General features: G+C 43.2%; 2 protein-coding genes across 2 annotated transcripts in view; both read left to right on the top strand.

Annotated features, from left to right (window-relative positions):
* Nucleotides 1-22,973, top strand: part of LOC311596256 (uncharacterized protein) — a 200,734-nt gene that overhangs the window by 145,315 nt on the left and 32,446 nt on the right. The window lies entirely within an intron of this gene.
* Nucleotides 10,640-13,995, top strand: LOC311596570 (protocadherin alpha-C2; the record flags this gene model as incomplete). The annotated part of the gene is made up of 1 exon (XM_084780170.1): nucleotides 10,640-13,995. Exon 1 carries the CDS (start codon nucleotides 11,425-11,427, stop codon nucleotides 13,993-13,995), a length of 2,571 nt encoding a protein of 856 aa, XP_084636296.1. The 5' UTR covers nucleotides 10,640-11,424.

The raw sequence follows: 22,973 nt of genomic DNA, 5'->3' as shown, positions 1-22,973 counted from the left end.
CTTTATTTACACACCAAGGGGGTTGTGGGCAAAGGAGAGAAAAGAAAACAATATCCACCAGTGCTCAAACAAACACACGTGGCGTGGATTCTTTGTTTCCTCTTGGCGGTTTTGTATCTTGACATGGGAAAAAGGCGAAGGCCTGAAAAAGTATGGAAAGAAGCTCTGCCCAAGCACAGCTAGATGAGAAGCGCGCCAGGCAAAGGATGAGTTCGGCAGAGGGACCAACAGTCCCCAGTGAAGGGAGAGTCCAGCTGGGATGGCTGGAAATCCATCCTTCCTTTGGAATTCGCCCAGGTGTGCATCAAGAGGTTCATTAGATGGGTTTGTGTGCCAGCGAGTCCGACTAGGAGGTGCAGGCAAAGGGTAATGGTTCTGGTTTTCGTTCTGGGCGCCAAGGTCTTCAGCCCTCCAGAGTCCTTAGGTAGGGGGAGGCTGGTGGCAAAAGGCAAGAGGGGGTAGCACCTCTGGGACCCCACAGTTCTGTCAGCGAGGGAGAGGTTTAGGCGTTCTCTCGGGTGCATGGAAACTGCATGGAGCTATAGAGGGCAGGCAGAGGAGTGTGTCAAAGTGCCTCCTGGGAGGGCAGCTATGGGATGGCTGGAGCTGGCCTCCCAGGTGCATGCGCTGGAGAACCTGGGTGCTCCCTGAGAGGAGAGTGGGTCTGTCCAGTCCAGTGGAATCCCAAGCAGTGCCAGCGTGGAGAGCAACCTAGATTCGCCTGCCCAAGAAGCTCTTCTTATAATCTCGGAGGGCCTTGGCCATGAGAGGTGCGGGTCTCTTCTCAGCCTGTCTCTTGTTGCTGCCGCCCACCCCAGATGGCAGCCAGGGTGACCCCCGGGTGAGGCTGTGGCCAGAGGCCTCTGGGAGCATGTGGTTTTCAGAGAAGGGCGCCCCCACCAGGGCTCCTGACCCTTCCTGTGGGCCTGGGCTCTTGACCTGGGTGTGGAAGGCGGCCATCTTGGTTGGTAGGACTGCTTGCCTGGCCTTGGCTTGTGTGCTTTGGATGCCGCCTCTCAGAGCTTGCGGCTCCTGGGATGGAGTGTCTTTTCATTTTGGCGAAATATATATTCATATATTTACATATGCAAAGGTTAAATTTTGGAGAGATCTGCCAATCCCAAGAAATGAGGCTAAAGGGACTTTAATTTTTACTGCTTTAAAGAATTAAGTGAGTTTGAGTCTTAGTTGGAGTCACCTCCATAACCTCCGACCTACCTACCCTGTCATAGGCCTCCAGCTTGTCTTAGCCATGCCTGGTTCTTCTTCTCTCTCCAAGCCCTCTGGCCTCCCACCCACACTATCCCCACATCTGATCCCCACTCTCATTTCCCTATGTATCCTTCTCCTACCCTTTCCCACCTCTTTATCCAGTTCTTCTGTCTATTCTATTTCCCCTTCTGAGTGAGATTCAAGCATCCTCCTTTGGGCCTTTCCTGTTACTTAGTTTCTTGGGGGGGGGGGTGTCTATGAGTACTGGCATGGCTATCCTGTAAGTGGCTAATATACATTTATGAGTGAGTACATACCGTGTGTGTCCTTCTGGGTCTGTGTTACCTCACTCAGGATGATCTTTACGAGTTCCATCCATTTACCTGCAAATTTCATGATTTCCTTGCTTTTAATAGCTGAGTAGTATTCCACTGTGTAAATGAACTACATTTTCCTTATCCATTCCTTAGTTGAAGGACGTCTGGGTTGTTTTCAGTTTCTGGCTATTAAAAATACAGCTGCAATGAACATAGTTGGGCCCAATCTGAAACCCACCCCATGGGAGAGAGCCACCCCTGACACTATTAATGGTACGCTGATATGCTAGCAGATAGGAGCCTAACATAGCTGTCTTTTGAGAGGCTCCCCCCTCCCAAGCAGAGGATCTAAACAGATGCTGAGACTCACTGCCAAGCATTCACCAAAGCACAGGGAAACTTGTGAAAAAGTGGGGGGAAAGGATAGAAGGACACAGAAGGGACAAGAACTCCACAAGAAAACCAACAGTCAACTAACCTGGGCTCAGGAGGGCTTACGGAGACTGAAGCATCAACCAAGGAGCATGCACGGACTGGACTTAGGCCTCTTACACATATGTAGCTGATGTGTATCCTAGTATCCATGTGGGTCCTCTAGTAAGGGAAGCAAGGGCTGTCTCTGACATGGAATCTGTTGCCTGTTTTTTTTTTTTTTATCACTTCCCTCTGGCTGGACTGCCTTGCCTGGCCTCAGGAAGAGGATGCTCACAGTCCTGATATGACTTGATGTGCTGGAGTTGGTTGTTGTTGTTGTTGTTGTTAGGGGTCTTATTTTCTGAGGGGTAGGGCAAGGGGGATAGAGGAAGAGGGAGGGAAGGTGGGACTGGGAAAAGAGGAGGGAGGGAGCTACAATCAGTATTTAAAGCAACTTAAAAAGAGAAGTAAATAAGTTTGAATTTGGTTCAGTATGTGTTTTTAAATACAAGAAAACAAAACAATGGATCAAAGGAAACATAGCTTGCCTTTTTCAGGATTGTTGTTATTCTTTTAACAGATTATCAGGTGCCATTATTGACCCTTGGGGGGAAAATGATTTAAAAATCTTCACCGCTCTTGCCAGGCTGAGGAGCACTAATCCACATATCCCATGTGTCATGGCTGCCCAGTATATCCTGTGTGTATGCTGATTTATGAACCAATAAATGTTTCACACATGGTTAAAATTTTAAATGAACTTATGACAATCAAATCGCAGGCGTCTTCATTCAGCCTGAGAGTACTACAGCATGCCTGTCATGGCAGGCTATGATGAAAATTTTATTAGGGAGGATATTGAAGATCTGAGGGTGACAACTCTGCTGTAATAGATGTGATACTAGATTAGAAAAAGGGAAAGTGAAACTTTCACTCACGTCTACTTGAAACCAGCACCTCATTCCTAGTAACTGCCGAACCGTTCTGTTTCAACTTTGACATTTTAGCAAAGTTATGACCATATTGTCTCGTATTCTCTGCCTCTACTAGAGAATTGGCCAGTAAATTTAGACAAAAAGAAATAATAAAGTGTCCATTTATTTGGAAGCTTTGTACATTTTTTTCCTGTTATATGAGGACAAGTTAAAGTTGGCTTTTGTGGAGTCTAGATATTAAAGCTCTGTCAGTTGTATAGCTTGCAAATATTTTGTCTCATTCTGTAGGGACAAAGTCTTCAGCAACACACTGAGGCATTGTTGTGGGTGCATCCAGTCCAATGACTTTTTCTAAGACCATTGGTTCAGCGATGCTCATAGAATCAAACTAGATTTTTATTCCCAATTCTTTCAACACAGTATGCTTCATTCCCTTGTGATGGAAAAATGCAGAGAAAAATGGAGGAATATGAATGTTATTTTCAAATAACTTTAATAAAATGAGCTTTGTTGTAGTAATTATCTCATCCAAATGCCTCAAAGTATCTTTTAATATTCATAGAAACAAAATCCATCTTATGTTGACTAATTTTAATGAGTTATGTACTTTATCTTCCATCTTCTGCTTTATGAAGAACTGTTAAATGGATTATAGTAAAATCCGTCACTAGGAACATGAGTGGGATTTATGTCTGAAAAATCAAAGTCATTTGTAGAACCACACTACTTTCATGGAATATTGGTGAGTGGGAAAATACTGACTCCAGCAATAGCAGAGAATACAATAAGAGTTTGACTCATGGAAGATCTGTATATGTGATTAAAATGAAGCCTCTAAAAAGAAAAGAAAAGAAAAGATATTTGTAATTGTGAAGAATAGCTAAATAGGATTGCATGTAAAATACTTGCAATTAGTAGTTTCTGAAAAATAATGAGATTCCTATCAGAGGTGTGTGTGTGTTTAGTGGACAGCTGTTAGATTGCTAAAAACAAAAACAAATAAATAAAAAACAAACAAACAAAAAAAACCGAGGCACAGGAGTCTGGGATGAGCTCAGCGGCAGAGCATTTGCCTAGTGTGTGTAATGTCTTGGGTTCAATTCCTGATATCCTCCCTAAATGTATAAATAAAACAATTCCATCCCCTGGAATGAAACAAAACTCAACTTACCCCAAACCACAAAACAAAATAACAAATAAACAAAACAAAACAAAAAAAGAAGCCTGGCAGGAAAAAAGTGAAAAACTAATAAATGGGACTTGCTAAATTAATCTTCTGCACAGCAAAGGAAACAATTAATCCAATAAAGAGACAGAAGACGGGATGCGACACAATCTTTGCAAGCTACCATCTGACAGTGATTACATATCTAGAATACATAAAGAACTTAGAAGACCCTAAACAACAAGGAATCAAACAACCCAATTAATAAATAGACTGACAATATGAACAGAAAAATCTCAAATTATGGCATACAAATGGCCAATAAACATATGAAGAAATGTTCAATTTTATTAACTGTTCTATCTTATCTAGTCAGTCATGAAGCAACCAAATGACAACAAATACTGGCCTGGAAGTGGACAAAATGACACTTTTATACCTACTAGGAAGTCTGTATGGAGAGTCTAAAAAGTCTTTTAAAAAATCTTCCATATGACTGAGCTTGAACAAAACACAAAGAGATAAAAATTCAAAAAAAGATTCTTTACTTATTTATTCTTTGATTTTTTTTTTTTGAGACAGGAATTCACTGTGTAGTTTTGGCTGTCCTGGAACTCACTCTGTAGACCAGGATGGCCTTGAACTCAGAGATCTGCCTGCCTCTGCCTCTTGAGTGCTGGGCTTAAAGGTGTGAACCACCATAGAGCGGTTCAGAAAGATTCTTTTAAGGAGAAAAAGAGGCCTGGGAAGACATAAACTTCCTGGGGAGTCTGATAATCTTTGTTCTTTTGGAATTGAGCTTATTCATCAGTGCCAACTCATTAGCTTCTTATGAGAATTAAATGACATTAGATATGTACAGAAGCCGTAAACTGCCATCTCTCAACGAATGGAAATATAAGCAGGACCCCAAAAACCAACAACTATTTCATATTTCATATCTGGATATGTGAATGGGTACTTTTAAGAATTATGTAGATTTCCTCCTGAGCAGCAGAAACAATGGGTTTTGCATGCAGAACTGCATTTTCATTTAGGCTGAGCTCACATCATACCTTGGAAAACAGTTAAAATGCAAAGTGCTCGGTGACATCCACATCTGCCATCTATGTTACTGTCTGTCTGTCGACCTACTATCTGTCTGTCTGTCCATGAAAATCAATGACTGTTTTGGCAAAAACCCCACTTGGGAACAAAAATGTTCTTTAGTGCCAAATTCCCTTTTTATTTTATTCTGTGGCTAAATCCCAAGAATCACAAAAGAGAAGCAGGGCCAAACAAGGCTTTCTATTAAAATAAGAGATCCAAAGTGATGAATGGAGACTTGGAACATGTTCTAGTGGCAAATACAGAAGCCAGAAGTCAGCTTAAATACAAACTTACGAATTGGGGGCATGTTCTGAATCTCAAGTAGAATATTGGTACTAATTTAGTGAATTAAGATGTGGCTTGTCCCAGACAGCCATAATTTATGTTTCAGAAGGGCTCACCCTGATTCTGGATTGGCCTGAATATTTTCTGCCTACTAGTCTTGAGTCATTGAGAAAATGCTGACTAGGAAAGCATTAGAATTCCACCATGTTGAGCCATTCCATTAATAAATACTCTTTGTCACTGCTATTTATTCAACGAATTATAAAAACCACTTAACTACATTGTATTTCAGCTTTCTTACTTCATCTTGTCTTTGTGGGTAAGTAGGAAACTGTTAAACTCTCCATGAATTTCAGATAAAATGTGTCTGTAGCAACCCCTCATCAATGATTCGACCAATGAAAATCCCAAAGCATAACTTTAAGTCTGTCTAATTAGTTTTTAGTTATCAGTTTTAGAGCAGGTCGCATAAGAATGCTGGTTTTTCTAAGTGTTCATGAGCAATCACCTCAGAAATGTTGGAGTGTGGGATACATATTTATATCAAACCCAAATGCTTTTACAAATGGCTAGTTTTGTGGTCCATCTGTCAGTCATTTTAATGCCTTGAATTATCACCCAAGTATATCACATCACTTAAAATGTATTTATTGTTGTGCACGTGTGTGTGTGTGTGTGTGTGTGTGTGTGTGTGTGTGTGTGTGTGTATTCAGGTACCTCAGCATGCTTTCAGCACAGCTGAGAAGCTCTTGTGGATGCAGAGGACAATCTTGAGGGGTCAGTTTCTCTATGTCCACCTTGTTAAGACTAGGTCTCTCTTGTTTTTTCCTGGTCTGTGTAGGCCAGGCTAGCTGGCCTGCAAGCGTCTAGATTCTCCATGGCTGTTTCTCATTCCCTGGTGGGTAGAACACATAACTTCCCTGTTGCTTTTGTTCTTTCTCTCTCCTCTTAACTTTAGATTTAAGTTCCAATGAACCACTGTATTTTACGCACTGGGAAAATGAATGGTTTAGATATTTTCCTAATGAATCTCAGCCTCCAATCTCTGATTCTTAGGTCGCCACAATTGAGAATGCTGGTGGAGAAGTAAAATTTGATTTTATCTGTCTGTACTGAGCAACCTGCCTCAAGCCTTTAGCGTGTCCCTACCATTTTTATTGTTAAAAGCCTAAAACATGCTCGAGTCTCTTGTTTATTCTAAACAATTCTGAGATGCATCAGCTATGTAGCCACAACACACCAGTTTTTTCAGACTGAAGTTTTAGAGGATCCTTCCTCAAAATCCAATTGTTAAATCCAAGCATTTTTCTTGATGTATTTTTTTTTTTCTGGGTAAAGGATACATGGGGAAAAAATCCAGCTATCATTTCATATGGAAAACATTTCCATCCCTCCTAACCACAGAAAACTAGGCCTTCATAATAGCATAATCACATTGCAAAAATATTTCCCTTATGCAGAGGGAGGTCACCAGGCTTGTGCCTTTTTTTTTTTTTTAACAAGATAAGGTTTTTGAAGCAGTGTCTTACTATTGTACAGCCCTGCCTGGCCTTGAATTCTGAGCCTCCTGCCTCTTGAGGCTCAGGATTAGTTATACAAGTGTACTGCTATGCTTGCTCTGAGATGTCATTTTAAAAGGTACTTTGTGTCATATTAACTCTTAGGGATGTCTATTTGTCTGTCTTTTTGTGCTCACGTAGAGTAACATTCATTCACCAGCTATGACTAAAAATTAGAGGCCAGGAATAGTGGCACAAGCCTATAATTTTAGACTTGGGAGTTGGATCCAGGAGCATCAGGAGCTCAAGGCCAGCCTTGGCTACACATTGGCCTAGGCTACATAAGACATGGTCTCAAAACTTTTAAAAAAGAAAAAGGAAATTAGATTTTCCTCTTTGTGACACACATAGGTATATAATATGTGCCAGCTGAGAACCTCACAAAACCAGTGACTTGTCATATGTCCTTTCTGTCCTGTGCCCCCAAACTCAGATCATTTGGTTACTCAAAGCAAAATGATTTGTGATGCTGCAGGTAAAAAGGAAAATTGATGTGAATTGGGAGAGTTTTCTGAGTTTGGGTATTTTTCTTGCACTTTTAGTTCTTTTGTGATTGGTTTTTGTTGCTGTGCTCAGTGATATCACGGGAGATGTATTTTACAAATATAATTAAGAAACACATAAGTGAGGACTGTGATTTGGAAGTTCTTGTCTAGTACAGGGGTAAAAAAACGCAACGTCCTGTCTTATGCCTTTCCTCGTGTCATCTTTTATTAATTAAACCAAGAAGTGACTTTATTTTTTGATATAGTAATTTTACTATATAGCTGGGTATACATTTTTTCTTGGGGCTGGTTTACTGATTAAGAGAATTTGCTGCTCTTCCACAGGACCTGAGGTCAATCCCCAGCACCTCTATTGAGTGGATCATAACCACCTGTAACCCCAACTCCAAGGGTATGACATTCATTTATGGCCTCAGTCAGCGCGCACACACACACGTGCACACACACACACACACACACACGCGCACACACACACACATACTCACACAAACACATAAACAAACAAAAAAGAAGTGATATATACATATGTGTGTGTATATATACATATATATGTACTATCTGATATGAAAGAGAGTCAGTTATTTTTTTTTATTTTCCAGATACATGATAACTTCTAGAAGTATTTGAAAACTTTGGGAAAACTAGACTATGAGTATATTTTGAATATACTCACCTGTCTAGACCACCATTTACTTCTTAAGTGTCATAGTTCAAGTTGCCTTTTCTGTCTAAGGAGTCACATCATACATACATTGATTAGCCAAGATGTCATCTGCTAACATTTGTTGCACTTAATAAACATCACTACCACAAAAAACAATAGTGTGCTTGCCAGGTAGTGTGCAAATCACTTATTAGTCCTTCTAATCATAATAACAGCCTCATCAATTTTATTTTTGTTTCCTGTATTTAAAACAAGCAAATGGAAGGTTACATGTTGAAGGGCACAGTCGTTAGGAGAGGTGTAACTACCTCTATATTTGTCTTTCCAATCAGTTTTAATCTGCTTTTTAACTGGGATTCTTAATGGTAAAAAGAAAGCAATGTGCCGGGAGGGCAGTGGTGGCACACACTGCACATCTTTAATCCCAGTACTTGGGAGGCAGAGGAAGGCAGGTCTCTGTGGATTTGAGGCCAGCCTCATCTACAGAGCTAGTTCCAGGACAGCCAGGGCTACACAGAGATCCTGTCTCGAAAAACCACCACTACCACCACCACCACCACCACCACCACCACAACAACAAAACCCCAAACAACCAAAAAAACCCAAGCAAAGCAAAACAAAACAAAACAAAAAACATAACAAAAAAAGTGAAGGAATGCACAATGGTACGGCTGAGGTGTTAGCATGAATATTTGTATGTGAGGTGCTTAGCAACAGTCTGAGAAATCACATAGGAAACATTAGTAAGGTGGGCAAGAACTTCAGTGTTTAGCATAAGAAAGCAAATCGCTGTAGTGCCAAACAGAAAGAATCCCATCTCTGTAGTACAACCTCTCTGGAAATGAGGCTAATTTTGCGGCTCCTTTGCTCTTTCAGGCACCAAGGGAGCGAATGCTAGTTGGAACCTATATTCTGAAACACAAAAATGGCCATCTCAGCTGGTATTCTTGCTGAATGATGATATGGCTGAAAGACAAATTCCTCTCCCCTCACCCCCTCGAGGCACAGCACTTGGGGACTTCTGTTAAGAACGTCACAAAGTCCTTGTCACTTTTATCTCTTCCTTAAGTGCTTGTGATCTTTTCAGGGGCATAGGACCATGCATGGTCAACACCCAGTGGCTTTGAGCAGTGATGGCAGCGGCTGTGAGCACTGGAGGGGATGAGGGGAAGAAAGGTCACTTTTCCTGACAACTTATAACTTGATTCCACTTACAGGCCATTTGTTTTCTGAAATAAGTAATGGGTGAGGACATAGGCCAGGTCTACAATTTGTGCTCTTGAGAGATTAAGGCTGCCTGAGATCAAATTACTACAGCAAACAGACAGAGCTACTGGGGCATGTTTGTGAAGGATACAGACAGAAGAGGGGGAAGCCAGGGACCTTAGAATGGAGTCAGGAATAGATTTTGATGGAAATTGCTTCCCACTCTGCACCCTTGACGGAACAAAGAGGACAAATAGGCAGCGATGGGAGGGAAAATCAGTTAGGTTGTGGACCGCTGTTGTGAACATATTGGGTAGGTTGAAGGGAGGGTGTGCTGGCCCTGGCCTTCAAAACTTGTCCTGTCACAGAAGGGAAGCATGCCAAGTGTCAGATCCCACTCTGGCTTTTTTCCACTGCATAGCTAGAAAGCTACCCAAGGGTGTATCTATGTAGTACAAGGATACTGGGAATTGAGGAAGGAACAGAATGTTTCAGTGAATAGATTGTGTATAGAGGGCTGTAGTTTTAAGCCTTCGTGAGAGTGATGAGAGAGGTGGGAAGGCTGACTACTCAGAAACTAAAGGAGGCAATGACACAGCACAGAAAGGCTTCCTCCCCGTGTCCTCTCTTCTTGTTCACTGAGGAGAATTTGCATGTAGCCTCTGTAGCAATTTAAAGGGAGTCTGGGGGTGCACAGAGGTGCGGGAACCCTATATTTGCAGATGAGCGGTAGCCCTTGAAATTGCTGCTGCTGTAAGATAAATCCCAGCCTCCTGCGTTTTGCTTAATAACAACAAGGTAGTATCTCCCGCCCCACCCCAGCCCACACACCTTTTCATTATTTCTTTTTTTTTCTGTGAAGCATTAAACGAGTTCAAATTCTAGCTTGGCTGGGCAGAGTAACTCTCCTGATTTAATGGCTTTACAGGCTCTTGACATTGTTATCCATTAAAGAAAAAAAATTAATCACTCTTGAAAGAAAATGTCTTGGGCGATAAATGAAAGGCTTGTAGTAAGATTAGGAAAGGCATGAGAGAAGAATGGCTTAAAATTTTACTAGATTTTTTTTTCCTACTGTGATCAAAACAGGTTGCGTTCTTCTTAAAGCTTTACGGAGCCAGTTGTTTAAGGAGAGAATTTTAAACACTGAAATAGTGGTTAATTGCCAAAATACACAGTGAAAGTTAAGGCACGTGGCTGGGAGCTAGACTGAGTGCTTTAGGCTTGCCCCACCCCCTACCCCCACCCGGAAAGGGGCATTAGTCATCTCTTTGTCCTTTGACCTAGGTGTTAAAGTCTTTCTGTACAACTAAGAAATGTTGCTGGGAAGGTGTGGGGTCAAGTAAACAAGCGGTCTGCATTTCAAAAGCCCCAGTGCACCTTCCCAGCGTTTACTTTCTCTGACTGTTAGGGCACCGTCCTGGTCTACCTATAGTTTATTTTCCTGGATGGCACTTTGAGATCTTGACTTAGGGAAGCTGATAGTTGGAGTTGTAGGCACTCAGTAGCTTTTCTCAGGCTAATCTTAGGAGCGTGGAGACTGGATGAACGGACCGTGGGGGCAGGGAGAAAGGGAGTGGCCGCGGTCTCGCGGTCTGCTGGGATTCGGCGGGCACGGGATGAAGAAGATGAGGCTGGAGTAGGTGGAGTAGCAGCCTGGTGTAAGGTCGCAGTCCGCCTTCACGTGGGTGCGGAATCCGAGCTGGACTTGCAGAGCACTCCCCCTCCCCCGCACCTCCGGTTCTTCCCCCCTCTCCTTAGAGCATCATCAGCGGCAGTAGCGGCGGCGGCGGCGGCGGCGGCGGCGGCGGCGGCGGTGGCGGTAGTCCCAGAAAACCAAGACCCCTGTGAAGTGCCTGGAGGCGAGTGGGGGAGCTGGGATATGGGGAGTCGTCAGCGGGGGCGGCAGGGCCTGGAGCCCTTGAGAACGCCTGGGAAGGGAGCGGCCTCGGGCGTTTGTAGCGCGTGAGCCGTGAAGAGCCGCGAGGGCGGAGGCGGGGCCCGGCGTGGAGCAGGCTTGTCAAGGAGCTGCCTCCCGCCCTGCCCGGCTGCCTCCGCCAGGGCCGGCGGCTATGGAGCAGACAGGCGGCAGGCCTGGGGCGACCGAGCATCCGCGACCCTTGCGGCCGTTGTCCTGGCTGCTGTTTCTGTCTTTCCGGCTGCTGCTGGTGCTGCTGCCAGGCCCAGCGGCCTCCCAGCTACGATACTCCGTGCCAGAGGAGCAGAGCCCGGGCGCACTCGTGGGCAACGTGGCCAGAGCCTTGGGGCTGGAACTGCGGCGCTTGGGACCTGGCTGTCTGCGCATCAACCATCTAGGTGCACCCAGCCCGCGCTACCTCGAGATGGACTTGACCAACGGAGCGCTCTTCATCAACGATCGCATAGATCGGGAGGCTCTGTGCGAGCAGCGGCCTCGCTGCCTCCTCAGCTTGGAAGTGCTGGCGCACAACCCGGTGGCGGTGAGCGCGATCGAGGTGGAGATACTGGACATCAATGACAACTCTCCGCGCTTCCCGCGGCCAGACTATCAGCTTCAGGTAAGCGAATCCGTGGCACCCGGAGCGCGGTTTCACATAGAGAGCGCACAGGACCCCGACGTCGGCGCCAACTCAGTGCAGACCTACGAGCTCAGCCCCAGCGAGCACTTTGAGCTGGACCTTAAACCCCTGCAGGAGAACAGCAAGGTGTTGGAGCTTGTGCTGCGGAAGGGCCTAGACCGCGAGCAGACTGCCTTGCACCACTTGGTTCTCACTGCGGTGGACGGGGGCATCCCAGCTCGCTCAGGCACGGCTCAGATCTCTGTTCGTGTCCTGGACACTAATGACAACTCTCCTGCCTTTGACCAGTCCACTTACCGCGTCCAGCTGCGGGAGGACGCTCCTCCAGGCACATTGGTAGTAAAGTTGAATGCCTCGGACCCAGATGAGGGCTCTAATGGTGAACTCAGGTACTCCTTAAGCAGCTACACATCAGACCGGGAGAGACAGCTCTTTGGCATTGATGCCACTACAGGGGAAGTGAGAGTAAGTGGGACTTTGGATTATGAGGAATCTTCCTCCTACCAGATCTATGTGCAAGCGACTGACCGGGGACCTGTACCCATGGCGGGTCACTGCAAGGTGTTGGTGGACATTGTGGATGTGAACGACAACGCTCCAGAGGTGGTGCTGACAGACTTATATAGCCCAGTGCCTGAGGATGTTGCCCTCAACACTGTCGTGGCCCTTCTCAGTGTGAATGACCAGGATTCAGGCTCCAACCGGAAAGTAAGCCTGGATCTAGAGGCTACACTGCCTTTCCGGCTGAATGGCTTTGGAAACTCCTACACACTGGTGGTGAGTGGCCCCCTGGATCGGGAGCGGGTAGCTGCCTACAACATCACAGTGACAGCCACTGATGGGGGCATACCGCCACTCACGTCTCAAAGGACCCTGCAGATTGAGATCTCGGACATCAATGACAATCCGCCAAGCTTCCTGAAGGACTCTTATTCGGTCTACATCCAGGAAAACAATTTGCCGGGTGTGTTGCTTTGCACCGTGCAAGCCGCAGACCCAGATCAGAAGGAGAATGCAGAGGTGACCTACTCACTCCTGGACAGGGAGATTCAAGGGCTGCCTGTCACCTCCTACGTCTCCATTAACAGTGCCAGCGGCAGCCTTTATGCTGTCAACTCCTTTGACTATGAGAAATTCCGAGAGTTTTTTGTGACTGTGGAGGCCCAGGACAAGGGGAGGCCACCACTCAGTAGCACTGTGACGGCCAATGTGTATGTGGTGGACATGAATGACCACGCCCCCCATATTCTATACCCTACCTCAACTAATTCATCAGCAGCCATTGAGATGGTGCCTCGGACCGCCCCTGCTGGCTACCTGGTCACCAAAGTCATAGCCATGGATTCAGACTCTGGGCAGAATGCTTGGCTCTTCTACCACTTAGTCCCAACTTCTGACTCGGACCTCTTTAAAGTAGAACTTCACACAGGGGAGATTAGGATTACCAGAAAGATAGGCGATGAGAGTGGTACCACTTTCAACCTGACTGTGGTGGTTCGCGACAACGGAGAGCCCCCTCTATCAGCTACTGTGTCCATTACGGTAGCTGTGGTGGACAGGGTTTCCAGAATGCTCCCTGACACTCAGAGACATATAAAGAGTTCTCGGACATACTCTGAAATCACACTTTATCTGATAATAGCGTTAAGCACAGTGTCTTTTATATTTCTCTTGACAATCATTGTTTTGAGCATCATCAAGTGCTACCGCTACACTGCTTATGGCACGGCATGCTGTGGAGGTTTCTGCAGAGTGAGGGAGCGGAGCCCTGCAGAACTATACAAACAGGCCAATAACAACATTGATGCCAGGATACCACATGGCCTCAAAGTACAGCCTCACTTCATTGAGGTCCGAGGCAATGGCTCCCTCACCAAGACCTACTGCTACAAGGCCTGCCTGACAGCAGGCTCAGGGAGTGACACTTTCATGTTTTACAACACAGGGGCCCAGACTGGGACAGGGCCTGGGGGAACCCAAGCCTCGGTGACTGACAACAGGCAACTCATGGGCCAAAATAGGCACAGTGCTGGGAACCTGATTATCCTAAAAAATGAGGCTGTCTCTCAAAATGAGGTGAGATAGTGTTCACAGTGTCCTCCAGAAAGATGTGCAATTTCTTCACGTGTCTCTTCCCAGTTGCATGTAGCTGGTATTACTGATTTACTCTCACCAACCAGGTTTATCTGGTAAATTGAATATTAATGGTACCTCTGATCTTATTGTAATCTGCTATTTGCTCTCTAGGAAATGAGCCCCGGAGAAGACTTTTACTTACCATTTTCTAGTAGCACTTATGAAGAATCAGCCATAAGAGTGTTTGGGCAGTTTTCTTGAAACACAGCTCTGCGGAAGTAGGACAGGTCTGGGAATAAGGGTTATATTCCTAGGAGGCAATGTGGGGTTCAAGGAGAAATGATCTCTGAACTATCATCTACAATGTAATTGCTTTGGGATTTAAAAAAAATTAAATATATAAGCTCTGAGACCACCAGAGATGTGTGGTTACTATTGAATATTGTTGCTGTTTATATCTTGGAGGTCCACAGTGAAAATTATTGGCAGGCTGATCTCTTGTGAGTTCGAGGCCAGCCTGGTCTGCATAATGAGTTCCAAGCTACTTGAAGGGCTCTATAGTATATGAGACGTTGTCCCTAAAATTTATTCAGCTGATTGCACAGGACTAATGTGCTAGGTTCTTCTGGAAAGTCATGTTGGGAGTGAAAAGTATAGAATGTAGTCTAAAGTTAGAGTTCACAGTGACTGGGTGATGTGGTCATTCTTGTAGGAAGCTGTGAGTAGAAATGAGGGGTAGTGAGCGAGAGCAAATGGGTACGCAGTTGCCCCATTGACTGAGGGAGCTCATAGATGGAGTGGCTAGGATAAGACAAGCTGAGACTGGGGAATAAGAGCCAAGAACTCCAACCCAGCCACCTTCCTTGGGCATGCTCTGCATTCACCTTAAGATGAGGTTGCAGCACTCACTTTAAATATCAGTAATCTTCTGATTCTGTGTTAGCAGTTTCTGTGCTCTTGGTGATATGTAAAGTGTAATTTTCAAGCCTTTCATGTCTTTAAGTTAAATGAAAATACTCCAAAAGCACGTGTTCATTTTCTGGATCTGAAATTAGGCATGCAATGGTATAAAAGGCTTAGGAAGTGGATGGTTTACTGTACACGGTGGTTAGTATATGTACTAGTTTTGAGTTTTAAGCAGTCACAGGGCAGATTGCTCATTATAATGAAGAATGCATGAAATTGTCAAAAATTACATTAAAGTGTAAGTATATTTGGATAGTAAAATAGTCTGGTCCTTTAAACTTGGATTTCAAAGCAAAACCCTGTCCTATAAATAGGGATGAATTTTCTTTCCAAACAACTGCTTTGTAGCTAGGACTCTGAGAGTCAGCAGAAAAATGAATTAATAATATCTTTTTTTCCTATAGTTTGTGACTTCATTAGCATATTGGTATGGTTTACTCACATCTTTCCTCATTCAAAGTTCAGGGCAATCTCGAGAAGAGTGATGCATAATCACTGAATCTCCATTCTTGATTGTCAGTAGATTGTCTTTTTCTTCTTCCTATGTATATTATCCACTTATCAGAAGAGCCTGAAAGTATTCAATGCTGAGTAGCCAAGGGATGGCAACTGCAGACTAAGAAAGAAAGTGGGGGTGGGGAGGAAGTAGGGGGCAAGGGGGCTGGTGGGGAATGGGACATCAAAACAATTCCAGAGTTGGTACGTTGTAGCTTTTGGGGCCTATAAAATGAGTTGCCTTTAAATAATGATGCTATAGACGTTTGCCTGACAAGTTCAGGTGCTATCTTTTGGTGCTGGGCCAGGCTGCAGGTGGTGAGAAGGCATGGAGAGCAAGCCAGGCTTTAAGGTTCACCTTTGCTACCAGCTGCGTGCTAGAAGCTTAGGAAATTGACTTGCTTGCCCTTTCCCCCTTGACTCAAAGCTTGGGGCATTTTGATGCATGAATTACTTCTGTCTTATGCTGACCTGTGTGTTAATAGTCACTGTGCTACACAAACCTTTAAGGATAAAATTATGTCAGAAAGTGATTGTTCTTGTGGGGGTTTTTCCAGGAGAGGGCATGGATTTCGTGAAGGCGAGTGGTATCTGGTAGACATTTCTCAAAGTGTCCCAAGGTCTACAGCTTTTGGTTTTACTGCAGTTATGGATAAAAAATGAATTCTGTTGCTGTAGCATGGCAAAACGGTGACAGAAGTCTGTCAGTTTTTGAAAATCATCATTGCTAGGTCAAGCTGGCGTTCCCAGGTAGGGTTTTCTCTTTCCTTACCGAGTTACTGCAGATGGCAGGAGGGTGTGGAAATGCAGCTAATGCCGTGTGCCGACATTAAAATCAATGGAGACTGGAAATGAAGTGTGAAGGAATTTGTACTCACTGAGCACTCTGGTATATAAAAAGTGCTCTGCTTTGTGATATATGTATATGTAATTTTATTTCTTCTAAGTTTTACAAGAAACTAACATCAGAGAGGTTATATAACACAACACAGTGCCACGTTTGTTTGACTTTAAAGCCTAGGTTTTGTTCAATAGTAGGAGGAGACAGAAACTACAATCGTGTGTGTGTGTGTGTGTGTGTGTGTGTGTGTGTGTGTGTGTGTGTGTGTGATATTTGGACAAAATGCTACTGCTAGCTTTTTTTATTAATTTACTGCTTTACTATTGGCAATTTCTTCTCAGAGCTTTTATCTTTGTTCTTTCATTGAGCTTTCTTTTGTTGCTTATTAACCATCAACATTTAGTAGCCAACTTTGATCTTTTGGTAGACTTTACAGTGTTTTTTGTTTATTTGTTTTGTTTTAATTTCATGGGTTGTGCTATGACAGCCTTTTGGCAACAGAGCAGAATTTCTCTTTGGAGCTTTCTGAAAACCTGAAGTGAAAGTAGTTGGCGTCTCTTTCAGAGTCTCCATGAAAAGAGACTGAATCCTAAGATTGATTGCTAATGAGTCATTCTGAGTACTCAGTGGCATAGCATGTGAAGTCATAAAAGGAATAGCAGAGAAATTAGAACTTGGCTTCACTTTTACACATAACGAAGCAATTTGCAGTCATCAAGTCCTCAGTTACGTCTGCCCATTGTATGTGCGTATTCAACTTAGATCCAGTCAAGGGGACCTGAAAGAGTTAATACAATAATATTCCAGTGTTGCCAAATACATTTTCTCTAAGACTGACTTTGCCATCTGGTGGCTTTGTCCTGAAAAGATTTATACCCAGTGCACAGTAATGTGATGATGTGTTTTAAAAACTGTATAATGGTCTTCTTCTTCTTCTCCTCCTCCTCTTCGTCCTCGTCCTCGTCCTCCTCCTCCTCCTCCTTCTCCTTTTTTGAGATAGGCTCTCATATTGTCTAGACTGGCCTCTAACTCAGTATGTAGTTGAGAATGACTTTGAACTCCTGATCCTCCTGCCTCTGCCTCCTGACAGATTTTGTTTTATATACGTTATTTTTATGTGTTTGTGTGTGTGTACCTACACAAGTTTATTTGCACCACATGTGTTTTAGAGCGCACAGAGGGCAGAAGAAGATACTGGATCCTGGATCCTGGGAACTAACTGGAGTTGCCAGCAGTTGGGAGCCACTGTGTGAGTGCTGGGAGCTGAACCCTGATCTTCTGCAAGAGCAGAAAATGCTCTAAACCACGGAGCCATCTCCTCAGCTCCAAGGCCGAGGGATTTTAACCATGAGTTTCTGTTCTAATACTTCATCTTTGATGACAAGATTTTAGTGGGAGGGGCTATTTAATGTTGCCATTTTCATATTGGTTATAGGAAAGTCTTGAGAAAAAAAGTTCATTGCTCTTGATCTGTTAGTACAATATTTTCTTCAAATGACGTCCTTACTCATCCCTCCTCCCCCATTGAGACAGTTGGAGAGAAGAGAATAATGTCTGAGTTCTTCTCTGTGTCTTTAGACATATTCTGACGGATGATTGCCATTGACCTACCCTTTCCTCTGACCCTACAGCGAGCTATCACATGGGCATCTGGCCTTACTCAGAACACCCTGCAGGGACACGGCTTGGCATATAATACCCTGTCTCTTGGCACTCTGTCTGCCTGGCAGAATAGCAGATTCATTTCTGGATTCTTGCCCTGGTTGGATATGAATTTTTGCTTTCAGTGAGAGGTCAGAATGATGTCAGTTTACAGGCATTTGAGGGAAAAGCATCAACATGCTTTTAGGAAAATTTGATGGGATAAGTTCTTCTTCTTCCTCCTCCTCCTCTTCTTCTTCCTTTCTCTGTCTCCTCCTCCTCCTTCTTCCTCTTCCTGTTTCTCTTTTTCTCTTTCTCCTCCCTCTTCCTGTTAGCATACAAAGTGATTGGTTACATCTTGGCGTTTTCTTACTTTCTTTTTGGTCTTCTGGTCTCCTCCCTCTTTTAAGTAGCTCCCATTCTGATTTCACCCATTCTGATTTCATGCCACATGAAATCTATTATTTTAGGTGTTTTAAAAATGACTTTTATAGGACCAGATCAGAGTTTCTATGCATATTATACTACAAACATAATTTGCCTGATTAATATAATAATGTTTTACCAATATTTAAATCAGTAGCCATGATTTAAAAATTCAGAGGTCAAGAGAACTCTTTAGCAATGTTTTCAATCTGCTTACCTGAAAATTATGCAAGCTCTTTCCTTTCAAGAATTTGAGCTTGATGCATGCAAATAAATATGTGGCATTGCAAAGGTGGAGAGAAATGTCAGTTTCTTTCTGGCCTTGCTGGTTCCAGGGAGGCTCAACTGTGTGTAAAGAATTACCTTCTGTACTAGCAGTCTAGGCATCCAGAATAAAAAGACCTAGCACTTTCTGTTGTACTATAACCTACCATGTATATTTTAAAAACATGTTTATTCTCTTTTCCTGTTATCTAGCTTAGAATTTACATGACATACTTGGAAGAAAGTTTTCTACACAGAATACTCAAGTTTATCCTCTTCCAAATTTGATTTACTGAAAAAACAATATGTAATATATTTGTGATTATTTAGGGTTTTTTTTTTTGTGATGGCTACATTTAGGTTTGGCATTAATGCATTCATTTTCTGTTGCTTTGTAACAAATTACCATGAATTAGCCCATCCATCTCACAGCCCTGCAATAAGTGGTAGAGTTTTCCACTTCAGTTTTCATAAAGTGAAAAAAAAAAATTCAACACGATGATTAGGTACCAACATGTGTTGAAAGCTAACATTCAACACGTTGTTTGGATACTCTTTGGGAGGCCTGGGGAGGACCCTACCCAGAACATTCAGATTGTTGATGGCGTTCACTTCCTTAGGGACAGACTCCTATGCTGGCTTTTCTCTTTTTGCTGGGACCAAGAAGAAGCATTACTCTCAGATCAGAGAATTTTCTCTTAAGTCCTGTCACGTGACTTGCTCTCAGGTCTGGCTGTAGATAATCTCCTGTCACAGGGAGTCTCTCTCATGCTTTACATCTCTCTCACTTCTGTCTGTTACTTCTAAACTTGAATTTAAAAGGCTTTTATGGTTAAGTTGGCCCTACCCAAATAATCTCCCCTTTATAAAAAGGCAGCTGAGCCATAAAACACAGTTAAGGGAATAAGTTTGCCACAGCCTGAGCCTTGAGATTATACAGGGCAGGTACATTTGCCGTAGCTATTTCCGGGTTGTCTTAGCATTCTGCCCACTGACATTTATTTTTTTCCGTTAATTTATTTACTCACTTTACAACCTCCTCTCCACCTAGTCCTGCCCACATGATCCCCTTCCCCCATCCTCTCTCCACTTCTTAAAGAATTTGAGCTCTCTGCCATGGGTACCAACACATCCTTGCATATCAAGTGGCAGCAGGGTTAAGCACATCTCCCACTGAGGCCAGACACAAGGCAGCCTAGCTAGGGGAAAGGGGGTCCAACTGCCTGCTGCAATTTAGACCAATGTCTGTTAGATAGCGCTATGAAAAATTGGGTGTGGATACATCCTGAAAATTTTTATTTGGAAGAAGAAGGAGATGTTACATGCAGATTCAGGTTTTTTAAGGAGCAGTTTATTGACGAATTCAACACCATTTGCATGGTGAGAAGACAGCGTTTTATTTCACTGGGTGTTCATGTGAGTTTATGAATAACATAGGATATTTTTAACCCGTTTTACTTTAAACCATCTTAGAAGTGATTCATCCTTCTGTAGCTTAAGTATCCTAAGGGGTAAATCGCAAATAATCCCATAACAGGATTAATTAAAACTTGGTATAATTTTAGCAGGAACTTGAGTTAGTTCTTGTTCTTCGATAATATTACATCACCCATATGGATTACCTAATTGACTTTTTCTGTACCTAGAGTTCTGCAACTATTATTGCATTGAAAGAATAAATTGGAGTACTTTACAGGTGGAAATTCAGCACATGCAAAGTGTGTGGTGGTGTGGGTCTATAATCCCAGCAGTTGGCAGATGGAGTCCGGAGAATCAAGAGTTGATGGCCAGCCTTGGCATAGTGAGTTTAAGCCATCCTGGGTACATGTTTTCTAGATGAACAAAGAAACAAACAAAATAGAGAGAGAGAGAGAGAGAGAGAGAGAGAGAGAGAGAGAGAGGGAGAGAGGGAGAGAGAGAGAGAGAGATCTCTGTAATTCTGAGAAGTAACATTCAAATATCGTAGAGGTAAACAACCATAGTCCAAGGCCTTCCTGTCCTGTGGGAGATACATCAACAGTCAGTCTTTCAATCTGGACTTTTTCTGAACTGAATTGAATTTTGTATTATGCAACCCACATACATTTTTGGGCTTCAATTTTGCATTCTTTTAAGATGAATCAAAATCTTGGAACATAGAAGTAACTATATATAAAACTACCACTTGAGTTCACCAATCAGACAAATTTGTCTTTAGAGAACACTCTTTTTTTTTTATAATTTAAGTACAATTTATCACAACTTGTGTGACAGTTCATTTATTTGAAAATACTCTAAACATCAACCCAAAATCAGACCTCCTCTATGTTTTCAGGATATATCCCTGTGTTCACAAATATTTTGAGGATATCTGTGTGTTTTACGAGGAAAACAAATACAATCAGTTTCACAGACTATATTATCTGCCCAGGAAAGTGTTGGGATAAAGTCCTTATTTTATTGTGTAGTAGTGGATGGCGAACTAAATCATACTAATTACTGTCTTTCTCTTTTCCCCATCTGATCTTATTGCCATAAGAAATCTCATAACTATCATTCTGGCAAACGAATCTGAGAAGTATGTTGTTGCTGACGGACTGTTATTGAAAATAGCAACATAACAAATTAAACATGTCTTTGAGGAAGTGAAATTGTGTAATAAAGTGAGTTTCCTGTTCAACCCTGTTAGAATTGTGCCTTTCAGCAAATTGAGGTTAGTGATTTCATCCCAAAGATCAAGTTGCAGTAATTTTCATCATGAGTGTCACCCGGTCGTAGAAGAATAAGCAACAGTTACTCAGCAGATGTCAGAGTCTTCCTAGGAAGATTTTCTCAGTGGACCAGCTAACACTGGTACTGCCTGTGGCAGAAGGAGACAGTGATGATGAGAACTTAATAAGATGTATTTTACTCATGTTTTCAGGTTCGTAAATCGTTTGCAAACATTTTATCTTTTGTTGCCTCTAACAATACTTGTAGAAAATGGAAGCTGGTTTTATTTGGTCTATGGGGAATTTATGCTACTTTATATGGAACAATCACAGCATGTTACAGGTTTTTTTTTGTTCTTTTTGGTTTTTCAAGACATTATTTCTCTATGTAGTCTCGGCTGCCCTGGACTCACTTGGTAGAACAGGCTGGCCTTGAACTCACAGAGATCCGCTTGCCTCTGCCTCCCGAGTGCTGGGATTAGAAGCATGCGCCACCACCATGCTCCCCAGCTGCATGTTATAGATTTAAAAACCAAAGATGAAGCCAGTTACACATACATATCTTGTTAGCAGAATACAAAAGAATGAGGTGACAGCTTGTATGGGGGTGGAGGATGCTGATCCCATTACTTCAGTGGGCATTATGAAGATGTGTTTATAAAAATACTTCGCATTACTTGCATGGACTGTATGAATGATGGTGGGGGAGAATGGTTTGAACTTTGACATAGTTGATTGGCATTGCTGCAGCTTTATGTTGCTAACTACGGTCATTGTAGCCGAGAGAAAGCACAAATTACAACCGTCTTCTATTTCCAGCTCAACTGTACCTTCGTATTCATGCCTCATTTTTGTCTCTGAGTACCTATCAACCAAGACGTAGCTTCCCACACCGTCTTTAGGGGGCCCATATTTTCCTCTGTATCAATTCTACTTTGGGATGACAGTTTGTGGGCAGAGGGCACATGGATTTTCTTCCTAGGGCACAGGTGGTGCAGAAAGAGCTGGGATCCTCATGGATTTCAGCTGCTTCCTACTTAGCCATCAGAGCCCAGTGAAGAGAATTGAAGGAGGAGGTAAAATGTGAGAGGAGCAGGGAGCCAGTTGAGATTGATGAGAAGGTTTGGGTGGCAAAACAAGCTCAAACGGGAGCATTTGTTTGTTTCTCTCTGCTAGCCCTCTTCCATCACTTGAAGAGGCTGTTATCAGGCGCTAGTGTTATGACTGGGCACATCCTTCCCAGGTCAAACATGCTGCAGTCTGCAAAGCCAGCAGCAGATTGCAGTCGTCTGCAGTCCAGCCAGGTCGGCAGGATTTGTGCGATCCTGTACTGTTCTAGCTGTGCCTTTGATGGGACATTTGAGTGTAAAAACAATGAAAAGTGCTTCCTGTCGCAAGAGAGAGTTTTGAGAATATAGACTTTATACTGGGAAGGACAAAGCTAAACTTGATTTTCACAACACCTGTAAATGTGGGTTTCCTTGGTATTCAGCCTGTGCCACATAATTTAATTTTCCCCTAAAAATGATGTGTGCTAATGGATTTCATTACAGCATTCCATATGAGATGCCCCATTTGGTATTTTTGATTGGATGCATGAAAATACTTAAGAATAACCAATCAATTAATACTACCCGGGGAGAACATTGATTTGCCATTTTAAC

Source organism: Acomys minous, assembly GCF_964271855.1.
Source record: "Acomys minous genome assembly, chromosome: 4".
NCBI classification, from domain to species: domain Eukaryota; kingdom Metazoa; phylum Chordata; class Mammalia; order Rodentia; family Muridae; genus Acomys; species Acomys minous.
This window is presented reverse-complemented; position numbering and strand designations above follow the sequence as displayed.